This window comes from Peromyscus eremicus, chromosome 1, assembly GCF_949786415.1.
Source record: "Peromyscus eremicus chromosome 1, PerEre_H2_v1, whole genome shotgun sequence".
In the NCBI taxonomy this organism is placed as follows: domain Eukaryota; kingdom Metazoa; phylum Chordata; class Mammalia; order Rodentia; family Cricetidae; genus Peromyscus; species Peromyscus eremicus.
In genome coordinates this window covers 54,033,859-54,058,580 of record NC_081416.1, presented here as the reverse complement: position 1 = coordinate 54,058,580, position 24,722 = coordinate 54,033,859, and the positions used below count along the sequence as shown (strand labels likewise).

The 24,722-nt window shown below is 53.1% G+C and overlaps 1 protein-coding gene across 3 annotated transcripts; it reads left to right on the top strand.

Moving 5' to 3' along the window:
- The first annotated feature begins 489 nt into the window (after window positions 1-489).
- Window positions 490-24,534, top strand: Ehd1 (EH domain containing 1). Of its 3 annotated transcripts, none has more exons than XM_059262298.1 (7): window positions 498-585; window positions 731-816; window positions 1,612-2,035; window positions 6,270-6,367; window positions 19,056-19,468; window positions 21,956-22,120; window positions 22,445-24,534. In XM_059262298.1, exons 3-7 carry the CDS (start codon window positions 1,632-1,634, stop codon window positions 22,967-22,969), a joined length of 1,605 nt encoding a protein of 534 aa, XP_059118281.1. In that variant the 5' UTR covers window positions 498-585; window positions 731-816; window positions 1,612-1,631; the 3' UTR covers window positions 22,970-24,534. The 3 variants fall into 3 exon arrangements, with proteins under 3 accessions (XP_059118271.1, XP_059118281.1, XP_059118276.1); XM_059262293.1 differs by having other exon boundaries at window positions 1,609-2,035; XM_059262288.1 differs by lacking the exon at window positions 731-816 and having other exon boundaries at window positions 490-585; window positions 1,609-2,035.
- Window positions 24,535-24,722: the final 188 nt, after the last annotated feature.

Genomic DNA, 24,722 nt, shown 5'->3' with positions numbered 1-24,722 from the left:
TTCTCGGGATCCCACCTGACTCAGATCCCCCCCAGTACATTATCTCTGTCTTCCACTGGGCCTCCGGTGCTTTCTCTTCCCTTCCTGATTTCTTCTCTGACATAGGTGTCCAGACCCCACGCTTCTAAATCTCTCAAAGCTATGAAGTTGGACCCCAGGCTTTTGTTTGTTGTAGTGGTGCTGGAGATGGGCCCCAAGGGCTTGTGCATGCCAGGGAAGTGCTCTATCATTAAGTGACGAGCCTAATCCATCAATAAATAGATATATTTTTAAGACAGAGTCTGTTGCCCAGGCTGGCCTCTCATATTGTTGGCTTCTAGTGATCCTCCAACCTCAGCTCTCCAAAGAGCTGAGACCACATAGGTGTGTCAACCAGTACCAACTCCCCAGGTTCATTTTAGACTTCTCCAACAACCCTTAGATCCTCTTCCACTTAGGCGACCTGATACTGGTTACCTAACAATCAGTCCCCAAATCTCTGACATCACCCACTGAAAATTCTCACCAGCAGAGACAGCCAAGGGGGCCTAGGTGTGGCCAGGGATGATGGCGGGGGCATGAGCCCCGTGAAACAGCCATCAACTGGTAAGGAGGTTGGGACTCAGAACGGAACAAAAGATGGTACTGGTGGTGTCCCTGACAGGAAAGCGGAAGTTTTTGGGCTTTTGATTTCCCCTAAGTTCCCACAACATTTCATTGTTGCCCAACATTTCCCCCTCTTCCTCACAAGGGGAATTTCCGATTTCACTTCCTCAAAACTCAAGTAGCCAGAAAGCCTCGATTTCTTCACCCCATTCGGAGGATGAAAGCTCTTCGGTGAGACCATGGCCTCTCCCCACCAGGGCACCTCACTTGTGTCCACTGCTGGGTCCCTCTCCCATCTGCCTGAGTGGAGTCCCACCGCACTCCTCCGCCTTCCTTACCGATTTCTCTCTTCCCGTTGTCCTCTACTTTCTCAGCTTTTCCTATCCCCGCCGTCCTGGCTCTCCCCAGAGCCGCTAAAAGACTAAGGGGTGAGGAGTGTGTGGTAGGGAAGCGGGAGAAGAGGCAGCACCCGATGCTTTTGGGGTTCCGAGCCGGTGGAAGCACTGTGGTTGGGGAGCACAGCTGAGGTGTTTGGGGTGCCCAGGAGTCCGCTGGTGCTGGAGGGTGCTCAGACCAAGTACACATTGGCACTAGACCCTGGCACGGCCAACTGCAGCACTTCCGCGAGCCCCGCCCCGAGGGGCGGAGCAAAACAGGTGCGGTTGCCAGGGCACCGCAGCCACGGGCTCGCGAGATTTGAAATCAACCAATGGGAAGCAGGGGAGGACGTGGCACGCGAGTGGGGCCGGGCTTGGAGGACTTTTCCCCGCCCCCTCTCCGGCCAGCCCCGAGGCGGCGGCCTGCGTGCCGGAACGCCGGGCTCCGGCCTATAAAGGGGCCGCTCGGCGAAGCGGGCGCGGCTCTCGGCAGAGGGCGCTCTCGCGATCTGCGCGCCGGTCCGCGAGCCTGCGCCTGCGCAGTGTGGGCCGCGCCCCGCCCCCTGCCCCGCTGCCCTCCGCCGGCCGGCCGGCCCCTCCTCGGCCGCGAGCCCTCGTCCCGCTCAGCCGCCGCTCCGTCCCGCAGCAGCCAGCTCAGTCTCCGGCAGCATGTTCAGCTGGGTGAGCAAGGATGCCCGCCGCAAGAAGGAGCCGGAGCTCTTCCAGACGGTGGCCGAGGGGCTGCGGCAGCTGTACGCGCAGAAGCTGCTGCCGCTGGAGGAGCATTATCGCTTCCACGAGTTCCACTCGCCCGCGCTGGAGGACGCTGACTTCGACAACAAGCCCATGGTGCTCCTGGTCGGCCAGTACAGCACCGGCAAGACCACCTTCATCCGCCACCTGATCGAGCAGGACTTCCCGGGGATGCGCATCGGGCCGGAGCCCACCACCGACTCCTTCATCGCGGTCATGCACGGCCCCACCGAGGGCGTGGTGCCGGGCAACGCGCTCGTCGTCGACCCGCGGCGCCCCTTCCGCAAGCTCAACGCTTTCGGCAACGCCTTCCTCAACAGGTAACCTACCCCTTCTCTCCAGGCGCGAGGACCGCCATGGGCCCCCGCAGCCATTGCCCCCGCCGGCCTTTGTCTCCAAGAGCCCCCGCCAGACCCTAGGCGACCACTCCCAGGGACAGTGGCCTTGTTGCGTCCCAGTGACTACCCAGGTGTTGGGGAATAGGCATCGTCCACTCTTCTGGCTTCAGTCACCCCCAGGATCTTCCAGGTTATCAGCTTAACTCTGACTCCCTCCCCCTCGAAGACCCCCGACCTTCCCACAGAGCCAGGAGCCGCCTTAGGAAGATGAGCCCTTACCGTCCTCACTTTCTTAAGAGTTCCTCATTCTGGAAGCAACCAATTCAATCTCCCTCCTTCTCTGCTGGAGTCTGTTTTTTAAGTGTCATGGGGAAAACCCGAGACTTATATGTTCCCTTTGCTGGTGTGTGTCTCACTCTGTGCTTCATATCCCCAGGGACCAGTGGTTTTGTGTAGGAGGGCAGCCCCCATTGAAGGCAGGGGATGATGGAGTCTCGACATCCCTCCTAAAAGTAGCACTTAAGTGAATTCCAGGCCAGCCAGGAGTACATGAGACGACCCTGTCTCAGAGAAACTTCATATCGAGTCAGTGTTGACTCAAGAGACTTCAGGGAGTGGTAACACTGAGACCCCTGAAATGAGCAGACTCCTACATTTCACTATAGAGTTGAGAGGTGTTTATGTGCCTCGGTTTCACCAGTTCAAAGGATGAGGCGAGATTGAGCTCCTCAGGATGTTGTGAATCACAGTGGCCTGCCTGTCTGAGGAGCTTTAACCCCCAGGATCACTTCTGTAAAGGCAGTCGGGCATCCCGGCCTCCACCCCCAGAAGGCATGACGGGACTCACAGACCTGCCCTCTGTGCTCCCTCTTTCAAGGAGTGAGTCTACATGCCTTTCGAAGTCTGCATTCAGCCTGGGGGAATGGCCTAGGAAAGAATCCGAATCCTGCTTTCCAGGTCCCCGCCCTGTGAGCACATTCCTCTACAGACACTGTCCAGCCGTACAGCCGGGCCAGCTTGTTCTAGAGCTCGCCTGCTGCCAGGCCTGCCTCCTGCAGGGACCTGACCTTTAATATTGTCTTTTTGTCCCTTCTAGGCAATTGCAGCCTGCCTTGATTTTGATGATGGTGTTTGGCAGGCCTGGATTGAGTACAATGCTCTGGTCCCCTTAGCCGGCAGCCTTTCCCTAAGGATGTCTGAGCTTTGCTGCACCTGTAGGTAGGCCATTGGCTCAGACTCCTGTTGGTGGGAGCCATTGGTCTGGTGAGAAGTTTGGCTACTGGACCAGAGTTCATTCGTGCATTAGGTCTCTGCCTCAGGAGTGACAGGAGCCTTCACTCCTGTGAGCCTTCTCTGTTCCAACCACTGCCGTCCTATGTCTTCACTTCATTGTGAGGGCAGACCTTTTGAAACAGGGAACTTGGCCCTGTTCAGTTTCCCACCTTTGGAAATGCAGAGCTGAGGAGCTGGAAGATCTCACACACCATTTACCCCCATGAAACTCAGGCCCTGCTGGTTAAGGCCATGATGATGGCCTGTTTTTTGTGCTTTGTGCGTTCACTACTACTGTCCCCCCAAAAGGAAGAACTGAGGAACCCTTGGCAAAGGACAGGCACTTTGATAGCATGGGGTCCAGGGGATCCAAGAACTATACTTACATTTCCTCCTTGTCACACCCCAATTCCAGAGGTCTCTAAAATGCTGGTGTAGTCCAAGACCGGCCGGAGCTGTGTCAGGATGTTCAGAGCACGATGCCTCTGGCCAGGGAGGGCACAACAAAGGGGGCTTTCTCTGGCTGATACTGCTTTTCCTGGAACTCTTAACAACCCATTGAGTCGTGAACTTGACTTGTTAGCCTTTTTATCCCGAGTGCTCCTCAGAGATAGTGAGAGGAACAGATGGAGGCAGGCATGAAGGAATCCCCAGAGTGGTTTGTGAATGCTCCTCCTTGCATAACTGAACCCACCCACTTGTCCCAGGAACTGAAGTCTCCATCCTTGTTGCCAAGGGAAGCATTTTTACTGCCCCCGCCTTTCTTGCTGTACACTTACTAGGTATTGCGGAGTAGTAGGTTCTCCTGGACCTGCAGATGCTCCTTTTGGGGCCTTTTTGTGTATGTTACTTTTTTTTTTTTCTGTTATACACTCTCCATTGAGTCTAGACATTTCCTCTCAAGCAAGAAGAAAGTCAGGTCTGGTGTGCAGTGACTTAGCAGCAGTAGGATCTGCTGCACTTGGAGACAGTACCTTTCACTTTGTCCCCCCAGCTTGTGAGGACACTGACCCTCATCATTTGGGGGTGTGGGGCCACAGGAGACACTTCATCTACCTGAGGGCTCCCCACTGTCGGAAGGGCAGCTTGGAACCTGTGTCTGGCAGACAATGGGTCTGATTTTCTTTTTCTTTCTTTTTTTTTTTTTTTTTTTTGGTTTTCGAGACAGGGTTTGTCTGTGTTGCTTTAGAGCCTGTCCTGGAACTCACTCTGTAGACCAGGCTGGCCTCAAACTCAAAGAGATCTGCCTGCCTCTGCCTCTTGAGTGCTGGGATTGAAGGCGTGTGCCACCACCGCCCGGCACGTGGGTCTGTATTTTCTTTGCTCACAATACCTTTGCTCATAATAAGGAGGTTTTGAAAGGAGCCTTTCTTTGTCCACTAAAGAACCCCACCCTTTTAGACAGCTGATAGCTGCTCTGGTAACTCTTAGTTCAGCATGGAACACAGGTCCATAGCATAGCCTCATCAAGGGCTCCCCTCTGTATTGTGGTTTCTTCTTCCGAGGTTGGTTTTGACTTTTAGAGAATGGTGTATCTGCACTCCTTCCACACTGCTGACGACTGGTGGCCCGTTGCAGTCCCTTCACAAGCAGCTGGCCCGAGCAGTAGCAGGAAGTAGCCATCCCAGGGACTGGGGGGTGGCTCAGTGAGGAAGGTGAAGACCTGAGTTCAGAGCTGCAGCACCCCTGAAAACTCTGGGTACAGGATCGTATTGCTGGCCTGCAATCCCAGCAAGGGGTTGGGGTGGGAGAGCAGATAGACACCAAGGTGGATTCTGGGGGCCCCCGGCCAGACAGCCTAGCTTAATCTGTGGGCTACAGGCTTAGTGAGAGAGTCTCTCTCAGTAAGGCAGAGGGTGATAGAGGAAGACACTTGAGGTTGATCTCTGGCCTCCATGTGCGCAGGTGCGTGCACACACATACACACACACACACACACACACACACACACAGAGAAAAAAACCATTCTTCTTTAGTGTGTGGGAATTCAGCTAAGTAGTTGGTTTTTCTTTTTCTTTTTGTTGTTATTTTGTTTTGATTTTTTTTTTGTTTGTTTTTTTTTTTTTTGAGTCAGGGTTTTTCTGTATAGTCTTTGCTGGCCTGAAACTTGCCCTGTAGATCAGGCTAACTTCAGACTCATAGAAATCTGCTTGCCTCCGCCTCCTGAGTGCTGGGATTCAAGGTGTGCACCACTACCTCTGGGCTTTTGACTTTTTGTTTATTTGGTTGGTTTGATTTTTTTGAGACAGGATTTCTCTGTGTAGCCTTGGCTGTCTTGGAACTCAGTTTGTAGACCAGGCTGGCCTTGAATTTACAGAGATTGCCTGCCTCAGCCTCCTGAGTGCTCAGATTAAAGGTATGCACCACCGTGCCCAGCTGTGTTATTATTTCTTTGCACTTATTTATTCCGTGTTAGAATTATATGCTACAGCGCTGTGGAGATCAGTGGACAGTGAGTCACCCTTCTCCTTCCTGTGGGTTCTGAGGATTGAACTAAGGTTATCAGGCTTGGTGGCAAGTGTTCCTACCCACTGAGCCAGGGGCTTCCTGTATAGACCATGCTGTCCTAGAATTTAATTAGCATCAATCCTCCTGCCTCTGCTTCCTAAGTGCTGGGATTATAGGTGTGCAACACTGTACCTGGGAAAATTTTAAGATGGAATTGCAAAGTCTCAGTCTCACACTTCTGTCTCCCTTCAGAACTGAAGCACTGTCTGGGCTCATGCAGCTTTCACTAACGAGTCAGCAGCTGGGAAGCTGAGCTGTGAACCCTGGGGGAGGAGAGTGACGGGGAGGGAAGTGCTGCTGTTCCGAAGCTGGACCTTCTGATAGCATCTCCAGTTAGTTTGTCCAGAGGGAGGGAGGGAGGCTGAGACGCCCTCCCACGACACCTGGATGAGTGTCAGCCCCACGCTGATGTCTCCCTGGCTTTGCTCTCCTGCAGGTTCATGTGTGCGCAGCTGCCCAACCCAGTCCTGGACAGCATCAGCATCATTGACACTCCTGGGATCCTGTCTGGAGAGAAGCAGCGAATCAGTCGAGGTAACCAGGCTCTGTGCTGGAGAGCCACGCCCCATGTTGCCCTCCAGGTTCCTTCCAGCCCCAGGCTCTGAATAAATGTGTTCAGGTGACAGACTTCTTACCTCATACCTTATCTACACAGTGGTGACCTGAGGGGCCACAGCTGCCTCCCTGTGCTCAGGTGACCAGAGTGGCCCAGCTGAGATCACAGTCCGGTCCATGCTGGATATAGCCAGCTGCTTTTGAACCCACTGAGGCTTGGGCCTCGGGCTGTGAAGTAGAGGGGCAGGAAATTGCCTGATCTCTGTACCCGAGCATCCCAGCCAGCACTGGCTGACCCCTGGACCCCTTGTCCCTTCAGCGTGGGAACTGTGTGCCTCTCAGTTCCTAGTTAGCTCGTCAGCCAGGCAAAAGGAGAAACTTGTGTGCAGCCTGCCTGAGCAGCAGTGGGAATTTGCTTCCATTTGCATAGCCCTTGCTGATCATCAGCCTCCCAGGGACCATCTGCCAGTGCAGGGGGTTTCCTGCTAGGTTCCGGTTGGTCGTTCGGTCGGTCGGTGCCCTGGCCAGTCCAGTTACGTCACCTCTGGCCAGCTTTTGCCATGCATTTTCAAATGTTTTAGGCTTTTTGTTTGTTTGTTTTATGAAATAGAACTTTATTTCCATAAACATAAAAATAACACCTTTTCCAGCATAGTTCAAAGAGGGGCTGGGAGACTGGGGATGTTGCTCAGTCAGTAGAGTCCCCACTTAGCATGCAGAAGCCCTGGGTTCAGTCCCCAGTACAGAGTGGACAGAACATGGGGGCACGTGCCTATATTCCAGCACTTGGGGTGAAGAGAGGCAAGAACATCAGTAATTGATGGAGGGTCATTCTCGGTCACACAGCAAGTCTGAGGCTGGCTCAGGTGACATGAAACCCTTGTTTTAGAAACAGAAACAGACCCCCATCTCCAAGAGGGGCTGGAGCCTCAAGGAGAACTGTCTCACCCTGACCACAGAGGCTAGGGGATCCTCTGATCTGTCCCTCATGTTGCTTTGAGGTCCTAGTTTAGCACGAGCCCAACTTTGTTTTAACCCTGGCTCCTTGGTAGAGGGGTAGGCACCAGCCATTGAGTTGAAATACCTTCTAGGAGAGATTGAGGGCTGGCCAGAAGTGGAGTGAGCCACTGCAAAGGAAGAAGTGAAATACCCTCACTGGAGATGTAGCTCATTGTGAGGGCACTGGGCTAAAATGTACTGGGCCCTGGGTTCAAAAAGAAAGGAAGGAAGGAAGGGAGGGAGGGAGGGAGGGAGGGAGGGAGGGAGGGAGGAAGGAAGGAAGGAAGGAAGGAAGGAAGGAAGGAAGGAAGGAAAGAAAGCCAGCCAAGGGGCAGTGCTGGAGAAAGAGAAAGGAAAAAAAAAAAAGAGGAAACAGTGAAATGGCCCGATGTTTAAAGGCCACTATGCCTGGTAACCTGAGTTGGGTCCCTGGAACCCATGTCATGGAAAGCATGAACCAGTTCCCACAAGTTATCCTCTGACCTATATATGCGTGCTGTGGCAGGCACACACACACTCAAATGTAATTTAAAAGTCTGAAAGAAAGAGAAGGGAGAAACACCAGAGGCTGGTGTAGCACTCTACTCCCGAGGTTGGTGGGACGAAGGCAGGAGGGTTCTGTCCCTCCTCAGACTCTATCTACAAGCACCATTTTGTTCTCGCTGACGAACCCTTTCCTTTGGCCCTTGCCCTGCGGTGGGGCTGTTAAAGCTAGCGGCCTGTGAGCAGTCATGTGTCTGCTGTGGCTGTGCTAGGTGGTGTCTCTTTTCTAGGGTTGTGGGGGCTCCAGCCAGCAGGGTGGGGGCTGTGTACAGACTGCAGTGCAGTGAGCTGACTGTCTAATCAGGTTAGACGTGGCCGGTTCAGCTTTTGTTTTGAGACAGGGTCTTATCACGTAGCCCAGGCTGGCCTCCAGCTCTTTATGCATCTGTCTCATCATCCCAAAGGCCCGGATTACAAGTGGCCCTAACACTGGTTAAGCTTTAGCCTCATCCACTCTTAGGAGAATGACTCTCTTAGAAGTTCAAGGGAACAGATTTTGAGACCTTTTGCAAAAAAGTAGGGGCCACATTTCTTCTTTACTGCTGTCACTATTCAGCCTGTTTTAAGAGAACACCTGCTGAGCAGATGGCACACGCCTGTGACCCCAGCTACTCGGGGATGGGAGCAAACATCACACGCTTAGAGCCTGCCTGGGCTACTGAGTGGACTCAGGGTAAGTTAGTGAGATCTTTTTCCAAAATAAAAAGATGGGGGATTGGGGAGATGGCTCAGTTGGCAAAATGCCTGCCACACAAGTTTGTGCCAGTAAAGCTGGCTGTGGTTGTGGACACCTGTAACCCAGTATTAGAGGACAGAGACCCGCTAGTCTATTCGAGGTAGTGAGTTCCAGGTTCAGTGAGAGTCCCTATTGCAAAACATAAGACGGAAAATTGACAGAGGAAGACACCTGCCATTGACCTCTGGCCCCCACACACGAACACCCTCATTAACGTGTACTACACACAGAGAAGAAAGACTGGAAATAGAGCTCAGTGGTAGAGCCTTTGCCTTGAATGCGTGAGGCCCCAGGTTCAGTTCTCATCACTAAAGAGAAAAGAAAAGAAAGCGTTTTCTTTCTTTTTTGTGGGGTAGAGGGTGAGACAGCATCTCACTATATGTAGCTCTGGCTGTCCTGGAACTCACTCTGTAGACCAGGCTAGCCTTGACTCAGATCCACCTGCCTCTGCCTCCTGAGTGCTGGGATTAAAGATGTGCGCTGCCATGTCTGGCATGCATTACACTTTTCTTGCTAGAACGAACACCATTGCTCGTGGACCTTCAGGGTGTTGGTGAGGGGCAGGGTTTGGGGTTCTTGTGGTCCTTGTAGGCTCATAAAGGGAACGCAGAAGTAACTCTTTCACCAAAGCCAGAGTAAAGCTGGAAAATCCAAGTTAGCTTCTCTTAAGTAAGAGAACTGCAGTAGGAGCCCATTCCGGCCTACACTAGGCCGGGTTTGCTGGCCATTGTCTGAGGCCCACAGACTTATCTTTTGGCTGAGCCAGACTCCAGCAGGCTAGTTGTGTGGTGAGAACACAGCCTCAGATAAGAGACAATAGCTCACCCTCAAAGGCTTATCTTGCCAGAATGCCCTTCTGGTAAGGCAGTGTGAGGCCTTCAGGCCTGGAGGAAGGGATGGAATGGGAAGGGTGAGGCTCTAGGAGCCCTTGTGAGCTCCTGCAAAGGAGCTCCGAGGCAGCCAGTACTCAGCGTGGTGGTGTTCGTCTGCTGTCTGTGTCCTCAGTGTTTTCTAGGCAGAGTGGCTTGGACTTTATGCCCTGGGATCCCCAGCCTGCCACTGGGGCCACTGGGGCCACAGGGGTATGTCCTTTCCTGTTAGCAGAGAGACATGGCAGGAGCTGAACTTGCTTGTGTCTGGGGAAAACCACCAAAGTGATGCTTTGAGAATGTGATTTTTATTTTTTTCCTGTGCTGGAGATGGAAACATTGCTCTTACCACTGAGCCATACCACACCCCCAGCAGTGTTTTGGTTGGGGCTAAAGAGGATACTAGAGTCCTCAGACAGGACACACTCAGTAGCCTGTGGAGGTGATGGCACACTAGTCCTGTGGGCTTGCTGGGCCCTCCAGGTGGCTAATGGGTCCCTGCAACCAGGTTCTTCTTATTTCAGAAGACTCCCTCTGATTGAAGGTAGGTTTTGCAGTGAAATACCAAGATGAAACCAGTTTTTCTAAACCATTTTCCTCTCCATAGTCCTCGCAATCCCCATTTAAATGTGGCCCAGTTAGGGTTTGGGGGTGAATGTTTTATGAGGATGAGTGAAATGATCATATGGCTAGAGGCGCTCAGTGTGGACTCTAAGACGGTCACAAGCTTAGGGATGAGGAGCCCCCTCTCACAGACCCTACCCAGCAGTCCTTCCTTGTGCACGGAGGAGGCCAGAGCTAGGGAGCGTGTCCCATGGAAAGCAGATGTCTTCCCTCAGAAAGATGGGTCCTGAGGAGCATGTGACGTGAGTGACGGGCCTTGCTGCAGTTGGTGGTTGTTCTTGGAAAACACGACAGCCCTGTGGAGGCCGCTTGTACTAAAGCGTTGCCTGTTCCCTTTGGGTCCAGTCCCACCCTGTCGGCTAGCCCCTCCTAACTTTCGGCTCTTTCCCTCGTGGTCCCTCATATGTGCAGGAAATTCAGTCTAGAAAGATAAGTGGGGCTGGCATAGACCGAAGTGGTCAAGCTGCTCGAGCTCTGTTAGGACCCTGATAATTGTCCCTTTGGGGTCTCAGGCCCAGCTGGCCTGACACTGCTTATCTGCTGCAGCTGGAAAGATAACATTCTCTTGTGTCAGCAGGGTAAGGTGGCCTTTGGGAGCACCATTTATTCCTGAGTGCTACTCGTGTGACTGATAACGGACCCAAAGGGCATCCAGGGCTGTGTAGGGCTGGTGCCCTTGGCTTCCAGGGTCATTACCACTACATAATCACACTGTGCCTAGGCCTGGGGTCTGCCCATGTCAGTCCTTTGTGGGCAGTGCCAGGGAGCATGGCAGTGCCCTCCCTACCATTGTCACTGTGTGACTGTGGGCTTTGCTGTAACTTTGGTGCCTCACTTGACCCCAGAAAAATTAGATCAGCAAAGAGAGTGGCTTCAGCTTGGCTTAGTGGCATCCTGTCTGGCCTAGTGCCTGCCCTGTTGCTCGTGTTGGCTTATCTATGTGCCCCTCTGTTATCTCTGCAGTTATGTATAGGAGGAAGCCACTGTTTTCTGATGAGGAACTCCATCTGAGGAGCACTGAGAGATGAGCCTGGGGGACACACAGCTGGCTAGTGTCTGCACAAGACTCAGACCTGGGCTCTGTGCATACTGCGTTGTAGCCCAGAGAAACTGTCAGCGTGGACTCGGAGGGGTCCGACCCTGAGGAGGCTGGTGCTGGGCTGGGCTTCCTGGAAACATAGGCCACCATGGCCAGACCCTAGTCCAGCAAACACGAGGGCTCTGAGTGGCTCTGTTGTCTTCTGTCTCCCCTCTGTACCCTGCCTCTAGCCAGAAGCCACCTCATGCTGTCCATGGAAGGCTTGTAGAGCTCAAGGCCACGCTGACTATTCTCTTGGGTTCTCACTTGCCTTCCTACACCTGTCATGGTTCTCAGGCTTCACCTAAGCTCTTCTGTTCCTAGAGGTTGGATAGGACCTTTGGCCCAGACTCCCATCCGTGCATCCTAGAGCCCATGACCCAGAAGTGGGCCTACGCCATGGGTAGTTCTTTTGCCCTATTGACCATCTCCTGAGATGCTGGCCACGCACAGCCTCCAGCCCTTCTCATGATGTTTTGTAGACCAGAGAGTGTTTTCGGGGTTGCCAGAAGCTCGGGGCCAGGCTCAGTGCTGTCCCCTCTTGGTTGTGCCTCCCACACAGGATGACACAGGTTTAGCTCCCAGCTTAGAACTGCAGGAGCCAAGTGGCCATAACACATGGCCCTCTTTGGGATTGTTGGTAACCGTGACAGGGACTTCCGTGTGCTGGGCTCTTACCTAATGCCTGGCACACAGTTAAGTGTGCAAATATCAGCCAGTTAATAAGGAGACTGAAAACTCCAGGGTTTCCCAGACTTTTGCTGTTTTCTGAGTAATGTCTCTGAGAGGAACCTTAGGCAACACTGCTTCAGCTGGGTTTCTCCTCAGACTCCACAGCCCCCTGAGGGCTGACTAGGCCCAAAGCCTTCAACCCCCATCCCTCCCTGTCTCCCCCTCTCTAGGCAAGCATGCTGCTTTGGCCTTGCTTTCTGGTGTGGGTGTGCCGGCTCTGCCTGTGGAGGCGTCGTACCAGGCTGTGCTGGCCTTGGCACCTGTTCACCAGGCTGCCAGTCGGTGGCGGGCTAGGGAGCAGCTGGCCTGAGTGCCTGCAAATGTTGGGTTTATATTTGGGGTACCCAGCATTCTTCATACCTTAGAAGCTACCCTTGCCTACTCATCCATCAGATGTGAGTTTCTTGGGCTCAGTGCAAATGTCTGAAATAACTAGGAGCAAACATTTACAGAGTGCTGGTTAGCTGCCAGGCATGCACTACACCCAACCCTTCCAGTGGTCTTGGAGGAGGGAACTGACTGTCATGTTACAGAGAAGGGACTGGGGATTCAGAGAGGGCAAGTGGCCTACTCCAGTGGCCCAGCTGCCTGCTGAGTCTAGGGTTCAGGGTTGAAATGTGGGTCCTACCAGAGTCTGTCTGCCCTTCCCCAAACCCTGTACTGTCACTTATTTTCAGGTCAGATGTACTTAGGGCTACCTTGCATGTGTTGGGTCAACCCTTTTTGCAACAGCCGTGTCCCCCTGCCGCCAGGATAGAGAACCCCTCAACTGGAAAACTTCCCTGTGCAGTCCCTCTCCCTGTCCTGGGTAGTTCAGTGACATTTGTCTTTGAAACTTACGCTTGCCTTTTCCAAAATGTCTCTTAAATGGAATCAGGCAGAGTATTTATTTTCTTTGGTGGAGTCTGGCACTTCTGAGATTTATCCATGTGTTTGAGAAGGCCGAGGGTTTGTGCCTTTAAAAAATGATTGTCTCTTTAGAAATGGAATCAGATCCTAGATCCTCACATCTTCAGAGACGCTCCGCACTGGTTGGGCCACATCACATCCCAGTCCTTGGTCTGTTTCTTTCACTCTAGAACGGGGTCTGGGCCGCCTCTGGTTTGAGGCAGTGTTGAATCAAGCTACCAGAAACATCTGTGTACAGGACTTGATGTGGACCTGAGCTTTTGTTCCCCTGGGGCAGATGCCTAGGGGTGGAGGCCCCTTGCTTAACCTCTGTGCTATTTGGAGTGGTCCTTCCTAAGAAGTTGAGCATGAGGAGGAGTCCTCTGTGTGCCACGTGTCCCAGCTCTGGGCTCCTGCTGCAGGGCCAGTGCAATTGGAAACTGTGATGGATTCCTTTGGTGAGAAATAATGAGACCCGTTCAGTTTGAATGACAGGAAGTAAGAGTGTATGGGAGACAAACACTCCATTGTTTTATGTTCTAGAAATTTTTGGAATGTGTGAAGCAACTTTCCCTGGCTACTGGAACTACCTGTGTTTGGAAGAGTGCTGCTGTAGGGTGGGGTGCTTCATCATAGGCTGGGACCCCACCTCTGATCCCCCTCTTGTCAGGAAGGTCAACTAACTTGTAGATGGGCCAGCAGCACCGGAGCGACCTGGGCTCCCTGCACACAGTGGGCCTATGGGAGTTTGCTGGGAACAGCTCTTGTGCTGGCCTTCGGCTCCCATCACCCTCTCAGCAGCCTCAGTATTCCCTTGAGGCTTAACTCTGCTCCGCCTCCTCTCTACTCCTGCTGCTTCCCCAGCCCCTGGTTTTTAATTTTTAAGAATTATTATTTTTTTGTGTGTGTGTGTATGTGTGTGTGTTGTCTGTATGCATATTTGTGTAACACGTGCCTGTATGGTGCTCTTGAAGGCTGTTGGGTCTGTTGGAACTGGAGTTACATGTAGTTGTGAACTGCTATGTAGGTGCTGGGAATTGAACCTGGATCTTTTGGAAGAGCAACCAGTGCTCTCAACTGCTAAGCCATCGCTCCAGCCCTGGGTTTTAATTTTTTGAGACTCTCCTAGATGGCATCAAACTTGCTGTGTTCCTGCTCAGCCTCCTGAGTGCTAGGATTGTATGATGTGCACCACCATGCCAGTCTTGACTTTGTGTTTGTGTTTGTTTTTATTTTATTTATAATTAATTTATTTCTTTTTCTATGCACTGGTGTTTTGCCTGCACCTGTACATAAGTCTGTGTGAGGGTGTCACATCTTTTGGAACTGGAGTTACAGACAGTTGTGAGCAGTCATATGGGTGCTGGGAATTGAACCCAGGTCCTCTGGAAGAGTAGTCAGTGCTCTTAACCGTGAGCCATCTCTCCAGCCCTTGTTTTTTGTGTTTTGTGTGTGTGTGTGTGTGTGTGTGTGTGTGTGTGTGTGTGTGTGTGGTTTTTTGGTTTGTTTTTTTTTAAAGACAGAATATCAGCCAGGTGTGGTGCCACAGGCCTTTAATCCCAGCACTCAGGAGGCAGAGGCAGGAGGATCTCTGTTCAAGGCCAGCCTGGTCTACATAGTAAGACACCCTGCCTTAAAAAACAAGCAAATAGAGCCTGGGCTGGCCCTAGCTCATTTCCCCAAGGATGACCTTGAATGCCTGAGTCTTCTGCTTCTACCTTCCAAGTACTGGGATTATAGGCATGCATTTATAATCACAGGTGAATTTCTTTAATTGTTGTAGACTATACCTGTATATAAAGTGCTGTTTTAGGGTACAGTTGAGTGGGGTTTGGTGCCTTCCCATTGCTGTGCGGCCATCACCCTGTCTGCCTTAGAACTCTTCGTTTCCCAAAACCTTCTCAGTAAACACTGAGAGCCTGCCCTCCGTCCCAGCACAGGCTCCGCCATCCTCTCGTAAGTGGGTCCGTGGTTGGTGGGCTTTGCCCTCTTAGGCTGGTTTATTTCATTTGTTGACATGGCTGCTTGTCCCTTATCTGGAGGCTCTGGTTTCCACTGAGGTCCCTCCCCTGCAGGTTGTCTTCTGTGCCTAGCCCATCCTCTCGGACTGAATGCTTTGTGTCTGGTGTCCACTGGTGTCCACTCTGTCCAGCCAGTCAGTGCAGTGTACCCCTGTAGGCCCTTCTTTTCCTCTTCGTGGATACATGGCTCCCTTTATGCTGTGGGTGTGCTGTTGTGTGTGTGGCACAAACATGTGACCCTACCTAGTGTGTCAGGAGTCTGAGGCCATTGCTTTGCTAGCCCTTGTCACATGCCAGGCAGTATGCTGTGAGGCTGGGGCACTGTGTGGATCTCGAAAGTGCCACACTGCCACCGCACTGTGGTCTCCAGTGCCCCTGAAAGCTGGTGTCTCCTCTCTAAAGCCACATAAGGCACCTCTGAGGGCAGTGAGGGACATTGGGTTCAAGAGTGCCAGGTGGGCCTGCAGGTGGCCTGCAGTTATCTAGTCCCATGCATGTGCTGTCACATGGCTGCCCTCCTTTAGGTAACCGGTGAATGTGTTTGATCACCTGTGTCTCCCTTCCACCAAAAAGTGTATTTTCCACAGAGAACAGGAAATCAAGCATGGTAGCTCTTGCCTAAAATCCTACCCCTCGGGAGGTTGAGGCAGGAGAATTGTCACCAGTTTGAGTCCAGACTGGGCTATGGAATAATAGCCTGTCTTAAAACGCCAAAAAATAATTAAATAAATGGAAAATCCCCTTCACCTGGAAGAAAAGAAAAAGACTTAAAAGGCACTGGACATGGTGACTCATGCCTTTAATTCTTGTACTTGAGAGGCAGAGGCAGGTGGAGCTCTGAATTTGAAGGCCGGCCTGGTCTCATAGTGAGTTCCAGGCCAGCCAGGGCTACGCAGTGAGACCTTGTCCTCCCAGAAAAGGAAGAAAAACAAAACAAAAAAACCCCAACCAACTTGAAGTGATGGCCAAGAACCAGACTTGTGGAAGAGGAGCAGCCAGAGCCTTCTCCCGGTTCTCCTTTCTGTGTGCCCTTCCCCCACCCAGAGGGAAAGGGATTGAGGCCATGCTGGGTAGGGCTTGGGAAGGTGACCTCAGCTTCCCTGCTGTAGCTCTGGCTGCCTAGCCAGTAGGACCCCAGGGTGCCCTGTTCCCGGGAACTGGGGTTTGGCCTCGCTGCTGCCCCAGCTGTCTGAATTAGGTTCAGTTTTAGATGAGGCCAAGTGGGTGAGTGGGAAGGGGCGGAGGCCTCGCTTCATTGACCAGGAGAGCCATAGTTCCTGAGTCAGCGTTTCTTGAGCACTGTGCTGTGTTCCTAGAACTCACACAGAAGGCTTCAGGGCCCCAGGCAGGCCCTGGGGGTCAGCTGGGGTGCAGCCCAGAGAGCCCTGGGCAGTAGCTACTACCTCTCCTGGCCTGTGCTTCCCCACTGTTCTGCTCTAGACCTTCCCTTCCGGCTTTCTGCTGACAGTTCACTCCTTAGGGGTCCCCTCCCTGTTCTGAGTGCCTGCTGCAGGGAGCAAGGGTGCCCTGGGCCTTGTACTTTGGAACCGACTGTCCTAGTAGCTGACTGCTGACATGCAGTGCCTGCACTTGCTGGAGCTGCGCACAGAAACCTGAAGTTCTGACACTCAAGCAGCCACCCACAGACGAGGCCCTTCTCTGCCCAGACCGCAGCTGGGCAGTGTACCCCCACCTGGGAGGAAGCCCCGGGCTGCTTAGCAGTCTGCCCAAATCCCTGTGTGGAGGTCAGAAGACAACCTTGTAGAGAAGGTTCTTTCCCTCCACTGTCACATGGGTCACAGGGATCAAACTCAGACCGCCAGGCTCCTGTGGCAGTGCCCTTTCTCTGCCGAGCCATCTCATTGGGCTGGCTTCTGTTAGGACTTTAGTCTGTGGTTTTCCTGGCACTGCCTGGGATTGAACCCAGAGCCTTCCCCATACTGTGTAAATGTGCTGCCGCGTTTCATAGCCTGTGTTCTTTTGGATATCCCATTGTGGGAGAGACTCACTTCTCTGTGGCCTTGGCTGCTGTCCAGCCTGAAGCCACTGACCCCGAAGAGACTGGTGGTGGCAGGAGTGTTTGGCTTTGCAGAGCTTCCTTTCTGCTTGGCCTGTCTAGCCTAGTACCTCCAAACACCGTTACCCCAGAGCGCAGGGGCTCTACACAGCTGGGAGCAGTGACCAGGCCAGGCCGCGGCCTGTGCTGTCTCCCAACTGCAGTTTCAGCGGCCTTGGTGAACGCGATGGGGGGTGTTCAGTGTCTGCAGTTTTTGACACTGTCCTCCCTCTGCACTCCCCTGCCTTCTCCGTCTGAAGCGTGTGTGGCGGCCCTCCCGAGGTTGGGCTTGGGGGAATGGCTTTCCCAGAGAGTGCTGGAGCAGGCTGTGGGGCAAGAGCCTGCCTGGCCCAGTGTCCTGGACTGTCATCTGTCTGAGTGGCTTCTCCGGCTCACCTTTCAGGGTCTTGGCAACTCTCTGAGAAGTACTTAGTGGTTCTCAGAGGGCTGGCCTACATCTGGGGTGACCTGGGACCTGTGCATATTAGCTGAGTGACAGGGACTGAACCCAGGGCCAAGGAGAGTGTCCAGATTCCACTGGAGAAGTCAGGCTGTTCCTTAGGCTCTGAGCTGCTGTTTCCAGTCTTCCCAGCTCTGCTTAGTGTTCCTAAAAGGTGAGCAGTGGAAAAAACATTTGAGGAAGCGTAATTGTCAAACAGGATGAAAAGTAAAGTGCTGTTTGAGCCCAGAAGCCACGGACCTAAGTTGATATGGAAATGACAGGCTGGGGCAATGTCAGACATGGAGCTTTCTTTTTGAATCCCGGGTTGGGACTCCAGGACCTAACCGCTACGTCTGCATCCCAGGCCTCAGGAAGGAAACCACAAGAGGCTCATACACTTTTTCATAGTCATCCGTTTTTTAGATGTTGTTTGTGTGTGCCCGAACACACGCCACAGTGCAGTTGTGGAGATGCAGAGGACAGCTTTCCAGAGCTGCTCCTCTTCCTGCCTCCGTGGGTCCCAGGGATCATGTCAGCAGCCGTGCGTGGCAAATGCTTTTACCCACTGAACCATCTTGTTGGCCCGAAATCATACCCTTGTTTTTGTTTTGTTTCGTTTGAACCAGTGGCATGTCTCCTAGGCTGACCTCAGATTTGTTCTGTAGCTAAGGGTAGTGACCTTGATCTTTCTGCCTCTGCCTTCCAAGATAGCCAGCGTGCACTAACCACCAAGCCTGGCTAATAGTACTGTTATTAATGGAGAAATTCCAGTTATATCTCTGTCATAGATGACTCAGGTCACTTTTTTTTTTTTTTTTCTGAGACAGTTTCTCTGTGTAGCACTGGCTGTCCTGGATCTCACTCTGTAGACCAGGCTGGTCTTGAACTCACAGAGATCCACCTACCTCTGCCACCTGAGTGCTGGGATCAAGGGTGTACATCACCACTGCCAGGCCTTGGGTCACTTTAATTGGGGTAGGAAACAGCATAGAGTAAGATTTAGGCCTAGAGTCTGCCCAGGTCAGCAACTTAGTTTAGAGAAGCATTTAAGACCTACAGAAAAAGGAAGTGGTCTGTGGTACTTTTGAGGGCTTGTTGGAAAACAAAGGTCAATAGATCTTCTGGGAGGGTTGGGAGTTGGTATTGTCAGCTCTGAAGACCTTTTGGTTTCTGTTGCAACGACTGAACTCAGCTATTACAGACAAAAATTGGCATAGACATGTAAATGAGTGCCTTTGTTTCAATAAAACTTTATAAGCAAGTGATGGGCCAGTTTTGGTCCCCGAGCTTTCCGACCCCTATTGTAAAAATGAGAGGCTTGCACAGGATCTGCTGTTTAGACACTGGATGGATGGCAGCTGCAGGTGTGAGTGCTGCTGTTTATTGTCACTGCTGTTCGGGCACACAAATGGCAAGTCTGTCTCTGTGTGTGTTACTGTGCTGAGCTGTCACATAAGCTTAGTGGCTTGCTTTGCTTGAGCATCTGTGCATGTCATGTGGGTAAAAATACCCCTTGAGGCAGGAGAGATCAATGAGTCTGCCTTTGGACTGTTGTACTGTTCAGATCAGAGCATTTTAGGAATTTACAAAATAACCCCTGGCCTAGAAATTCCAAGCCACATTCTGCTCAGAAGTGCTAGGGAAGCCTCGGGGCCATGCTCAGTCCTCTCCTCCCTCAGGTTATGACTTTGCGGCTGTCCTCGAGTGGTTTGCTGAGCGTGTGGACCGCATCATCCTGCTTTTTGACGCCCACAAGCTGGACATCTCAGACGAGTTCTCAGAAGTTATCAAGGCCCTCAAAAATCACGAGGACAAGATCCGTGTGGTGCTGAACAAAGCTGACCAGATTGAGACCCAGCAGCTGATGAGAGTGTATGGAGCGCTCATGTGGTCGCTGGGGAAGATCATCAACACCCCCGAGGTAGTCCGAGTCTACATTGGCTCCTTCTGGTCACACCCATTGCTCATCCCTGACAACCGGAAGCTCTTCGAGGCAGAGGAGCAGGACCTCTTCAAAGACATCCAGTCTCTACCCAGAAATGCTGCCCTTAGGAAGCTCAATGACCTGATCAAGCGGGCCAGGCTGGCCAAGGTAGACCCTGTGGGTGGGTGAGGGGATTGGCTACTACCAGATAGGCCTAGGGGCTCTGGGACTGGCACTTGGGGCCCAGTCTACCAAACGTGTCACTTTGCCTGTGTGTGTACCCACTGTACAGCCTGCTCTCCATGAAGGTCTTTAACCTGTGTCATCCAAGCCCGTTGTCTCTGAGGCTTAAGCCCCACCTAGATTAGAAAACGGAAAGACCATGCATTCACCTTAGCAATGTCAAACAGGAAGTTCCTACAGAAGGAAGGAGGCCACTGGGAAGTGGAATATGCTGGGCTGGTTGGCTTCAACAGCCCCCTAGGGTTTGTTGGGCTAGTGTGCTCAGCTTGGCACTGAACAGTGGGGACTCCCGGGGGGAGGAGTGACACACAGACCCCACTCAAGCCTTCCTGGGAGAACACCGCACATGTCAAGTGGAAGCATTGGTTATTTGGTGTTGCTGGGTAGGTATAGGGTTCTGCCTGAGTGGAGGACTGGGGAGCCATCCTGGTGGGATAAAGGGACCAGGGAGGCCTCTGTGGAACTGCTATATAAGCTGGGACAAGAGTAGCTAGAAAAAATGATGGATGCCAATCCGTGGCCCAGACAGTGCTGGATGCTACAGTCCAGACCCCTGGTGGCTGCTCTCTGCACAGGCCACCACCCTTTCTTTCCCTTGGGTGGGAATTTGGGCCATGCCCAGGCTAAGCACCAGCTTCTGAGGTACTTGAAGCCCTGGAACCTTAATGGCAGCTAAGCCTGTGTGAGAGCCCCAAATGGCCAGAGCTAGGAAGTGAAGATGAGTGCAGCCTGTGGGCCTTAGGATATCCGAGGCTCTGCCTTGTGGGTCGCCTACATAAGTCACGGGAGGGACAGCTCAGTGATGGCTCAGGAGAACGCTTTGAACAGGAAGACTTGACGTGGAGTGGATGGTGGCCTAGTGACCCTGTCCAGACACTGTTAGTAGGTCCCCATTGTCCCTTCAGACGCTTAGCATATGGGTCAGTTTTTTAAAAAAATGGACTCTAAGCAGATGTTGTGATGAGCCTGTTGTCAGACTAGTCTAGAGGCTGAGGCAGGCGGATACTTTGAACACTTGGTTTGAAAGTAGCCCGAACAATATAGCCAGACACTGTCTCAGAACACCAAAGCAGGTTCTTGCCTGGCCTCCCCCTTGAAAGGAGTCGACTCTGATCAAGAGACCTGTCGTGTGAGCTACCCGGTTTCCAGGGAGACATCTCACGGGGTAGGGTGTTGACAGCTGACTGGTGCACGTGGAGAAGGAGAGGCAGGCACCAAGTACCTGTGGCCATTACACAGTCACCTCAGGACCTGAAAAGCGCTTCCCAGCTGTCCGTCCCTGTTTCATTGCTCAGCAGTGTACACTGCTGGGGCTGGTGTCCACACACTAGACACCAGGTACTCACCCCTGCCTGCCTCAGGGCCAGTCATGAAATATTTGGGGGGTTCCCTGGCCGGGGCAACCAAGGCTGACACTTTATCCTTCACTCCGGCCAAGTGTCCACCATTGTCACACAGGTACCCAGGCTGGCAAGGGTATGGTATTTCCCATCCTCTTTACAGGGCTCAGGGATGGGTTTTTGTTTGGTTGGGTTTTTTTTCAGTATCTTCAAATGTCTGGGTATGTAGGGTCTCCTCATGAGCTGAGCTCGGCAGTTCTGAGAAAGGAACTCATGAGAACACTCATGTGACTGCCCAGGTTCTTAAAGCAGCTGCCAGGTAGTGCACAGCTGGAATCCTACGGTCTCCAGTGCCGCCCCAGACACGTCTTATCCTACTGCTTGCTTTTCCTGGGGTGAGAGAGATTCCTTGGCTTGTGCAGGCAGAGCTGTGACTGGCTTTGTGTAACCTCCTACCACGGCTTTCCTGGGAAGGCCTAGACACCAGCCCCAGGGTCTGGGAAGGACTGCTCCTCTTGGATGGTTTTGGGCCAGGCTGTTCCCTGGGCTGAGTAGGGAGCAGTGGATGTGCTGAGGGGAGCTGAGGAAAGCTTTCATGGAATTTTCTGGTCCTGAGTTGTCTAGGCCTGTTCTGGTGACATGTGGCTTATTGCTCAAGTGGGATTCAGCTGGGAATCCTGAGCACTGCACAGATGCATGTCGGGCAGAGGCTCCCACACAGTTCTCTGTGGCTTGCAGTGTGTTGTATTATTGAGAGGGCAGCACAGGGAGAACACAGGTAGAAAAACAGGCCGAACTGAATTGTAGTTCTGTACAAGAATATCACTGTCTGTCATCTGTTTCAAGTGCCCTTTCCTGCATTCCATTCCCAGGCAGTGAGCTGTCCTGTCAGAACTGTGTGTCACTCTTAGGCCTTTGGGTTCTTCTGATGGTGGCTTCAACTTTCAGCTTGACTTTGACCTTTCTGCTTCCCTCTACCCAAGCAGGGAACTTGAGACACTAGAGGCCTTGAAGGTTCTGAGGAGTGTGCCAAGGCCGGTCTCTCATGCCTCACTGCTTCCTGTCCCTTCAGGTCCATGCCTACATCATCAGCTCCCTCAAGAAGGAGATGCCCAATGTCTTCGGGAAAGAGAGCAAGAAGAAAGAGCTGGTGAACAACCTGGGAGAGATCTACCAGAAAATCGAGCGGGAGCACCAGATCTCCCCCGGCGACTTCCCGAGTCTGCGCAAGATGCAGGTACAGTCACCAGGCCATCCTGGACCGTTCTGAGTGCTGTGTGGTGCTGGCCCGTGGTTCTGAAGGGAACCACAAAAGGAAGCAGCTGGTTAGTCACCAGTTCCCCACCTGAGTCAGAGCTGACCTAGGTCGAGACACTGACACCAAAGAGGGGAATGTGCTGACTCAGCTTGGGGTGACTCTTCACTGTGGCCCTAGCTTAGTCGCCTGAGCTGGGAAGTGGGAGCCCCGCTCTCCCTGCTTGGCTAGCCTGGCTCAGTCACTGTGCCTGGAGTCTGGGAGGCTGCCCCATCCAGGCTTTCCTTTCTCCTCCTCCACTCACAGGAACTCCTGCAGACCCAGGACTTCAGCAAGTTCCAGGCCTTGAAGCCCAAGCTGCTGGATACAGTGGATGACATGCTCGCCAACGACATAGCCCGGCTGATGGTGATGGTGCGCCAAGAGGAGTCCCTGATGCCCTCACAGGCTGTGAAGGGTGGTGCTTTTGATGGCACCATGAATGGGCCCTTTGGGCATGGCTACGGCGAGGGGGCTGGCGAGGGCATCGATGATGTTGAGTGGGTGGTTGGTAAGGACAAGCCCACCTATGATGAGATCTTCTATACACTGTCTCCTGTCAACGGCAAGATCACTGGCGCTAATGCCAAGAAGGAGATGGTGAAGTCCAAGCTGCCCAACACGGTGCTGGGGAAGATCTGGAAGCTGGCTGATGTGGACAAGGATGGTCTGCTGGATGATGAGGAGTTTGCTCTGGCCAACCATCTTATCAAGGTCAAGTTAGAGGGCCATGAGCTACCCGCTGACCTTCCTCCGCATCTCATCCCACCCTCCAAACGGAGGCATGAGTGACAGCCGTGCCTGACATATTCTTCCGACCCCAGGGCTGTTGGCACTTTCTACCTGCCAGCTCCTTGCCTGCCCATGTGGGCCTGGACCAGAGGGGCAGAGATTGGGGGAGGGGAAAGGGTCACCATTTCTCAAGGTCCATAAAGACTGAGCGGTGTTTCCTCAGCTCTTGAATAGGAAAACCACATCTTTCTTTTAAGCCTGTCCAGGGTTCAGCGGGGAGGCACGGGTGATGCTTGGATGTGAACAGTGGGATTTTGTGCACAAGAACCATGGATATTTTTAATATAGAATGTTAGAGGCAGCCTTCTTTCTTGCCTCCTCCTCTGTCTGACAGCCCCACACGCAGCCTCTCCCTGCCCCGGCCTTTCCTTCTGCCCTGCCCTGGCCAGGCAGCAACAGTGACTGGGGAACCACCTCTCACAAGCCACCCTGGCACGCCCCTGTGGCAGCAGCCCCGGCTGTGTGGACAGGAGCCCTCCAGCTCCCTCAGTGTGTGTGTCAGGCTGAGGTTTATTCATGGGGCAGGGGCTTGCTTCCTACTAGTGCTCGGGTGAGCTGCTCCGTGCCTCTGCTGCGGTCTGGGGTGCACACCCTCCCTTTGCTTCCTCACCCCGTCTCTGACATCCCAGCCAGCACAGCGGCCACAGGTAGAAGCCCCAGCCACCGTTAACCTCTGTGGGGACTGGAGGGGTGAGAGACAGTGTCTTCCAGGAAAATATATAAGCTAGGTATTGTTCTGTAAGTGACACTTCATACTTGACCAGATTTCCAGTAACTTCCACAACACTTGTCCACAGCTGTGATTTTTGCCCCCCTTCTTATCCTCCAGCCTTGGATCAGTCCACCTCACAGCCAGCGTAGAGCAGACCCCTGGGGCTTGAGTTTGCTTTCTGGCTGAGGGGAGGTCATCCCAGCTCCTGCTCTGAGTGCTCTGAAGTGTACTCCCTTAAAGTCAACCTTCATGGCAGCTTTCTGGGGCCCCCGACTGCCTTGGGGTGGGCAGTGGGCCCTGTGACCGGGGGTGGTCTGGTGCTGGTAAGAGGAAGCTCATGGTTCTGGCCTGGTGTAGTGTCCAAGCAGCAGGACAGGGAAAACCCAAGCCCTTCCCTCACCCTCTCATCACCGTCCTTCCCTCCTCCCCTGCTGAGCCAAGGAGGTCTGGGTGTCCTGAGATCCGGACTGAGCACTAAGCCAGAACTAGCAAATGACCCCTTTAGCTGCCTCATTGCAGCCTCGGGGACCTGGACACGCCCTGTGGTTGGCTGTCTGTCCGGGTGGGCTTTATACTGAGGTGGGTGGAGCAGCTGCAGTCTGCTCATCCCACACTGCAGGTGGGCTTCCCGGAGCTGCAGTCTGCCTTCCCCCAGCACTGCTCTGGGCCTTGCTGAGCCTGAGCCCCACTGACCTCTTAGCTCCCTGCCTTAGCCTTCCGGCCCTGGCCCTGGCTGAGGGTAGGTGAGATGTCCTCACAGGTTCACTCAAGTCCAGCAAGCTCGTCCTCACCTGTGGGGAGAGGGGCTGAGTGAAGACTGTTCTCTGCATTAAAAAAGTTTAATTGTGCCAAAGCTTCCTGTGCTCAGTTGTCCTTTCCTGGCCAAGGAGGTACCCCTGGAGCCTTTGTAAGGGGCCCCCCAAGGACCCCATGGCCACCCACCTCTTGTGTACTGTTGAAATTGGCAAGACTGTGGGGAGCTGAACTAATGGTGCACAGCCATAGTCCTAGCACTTGGGGTTTCGAGGCCAGCTTAGGCTA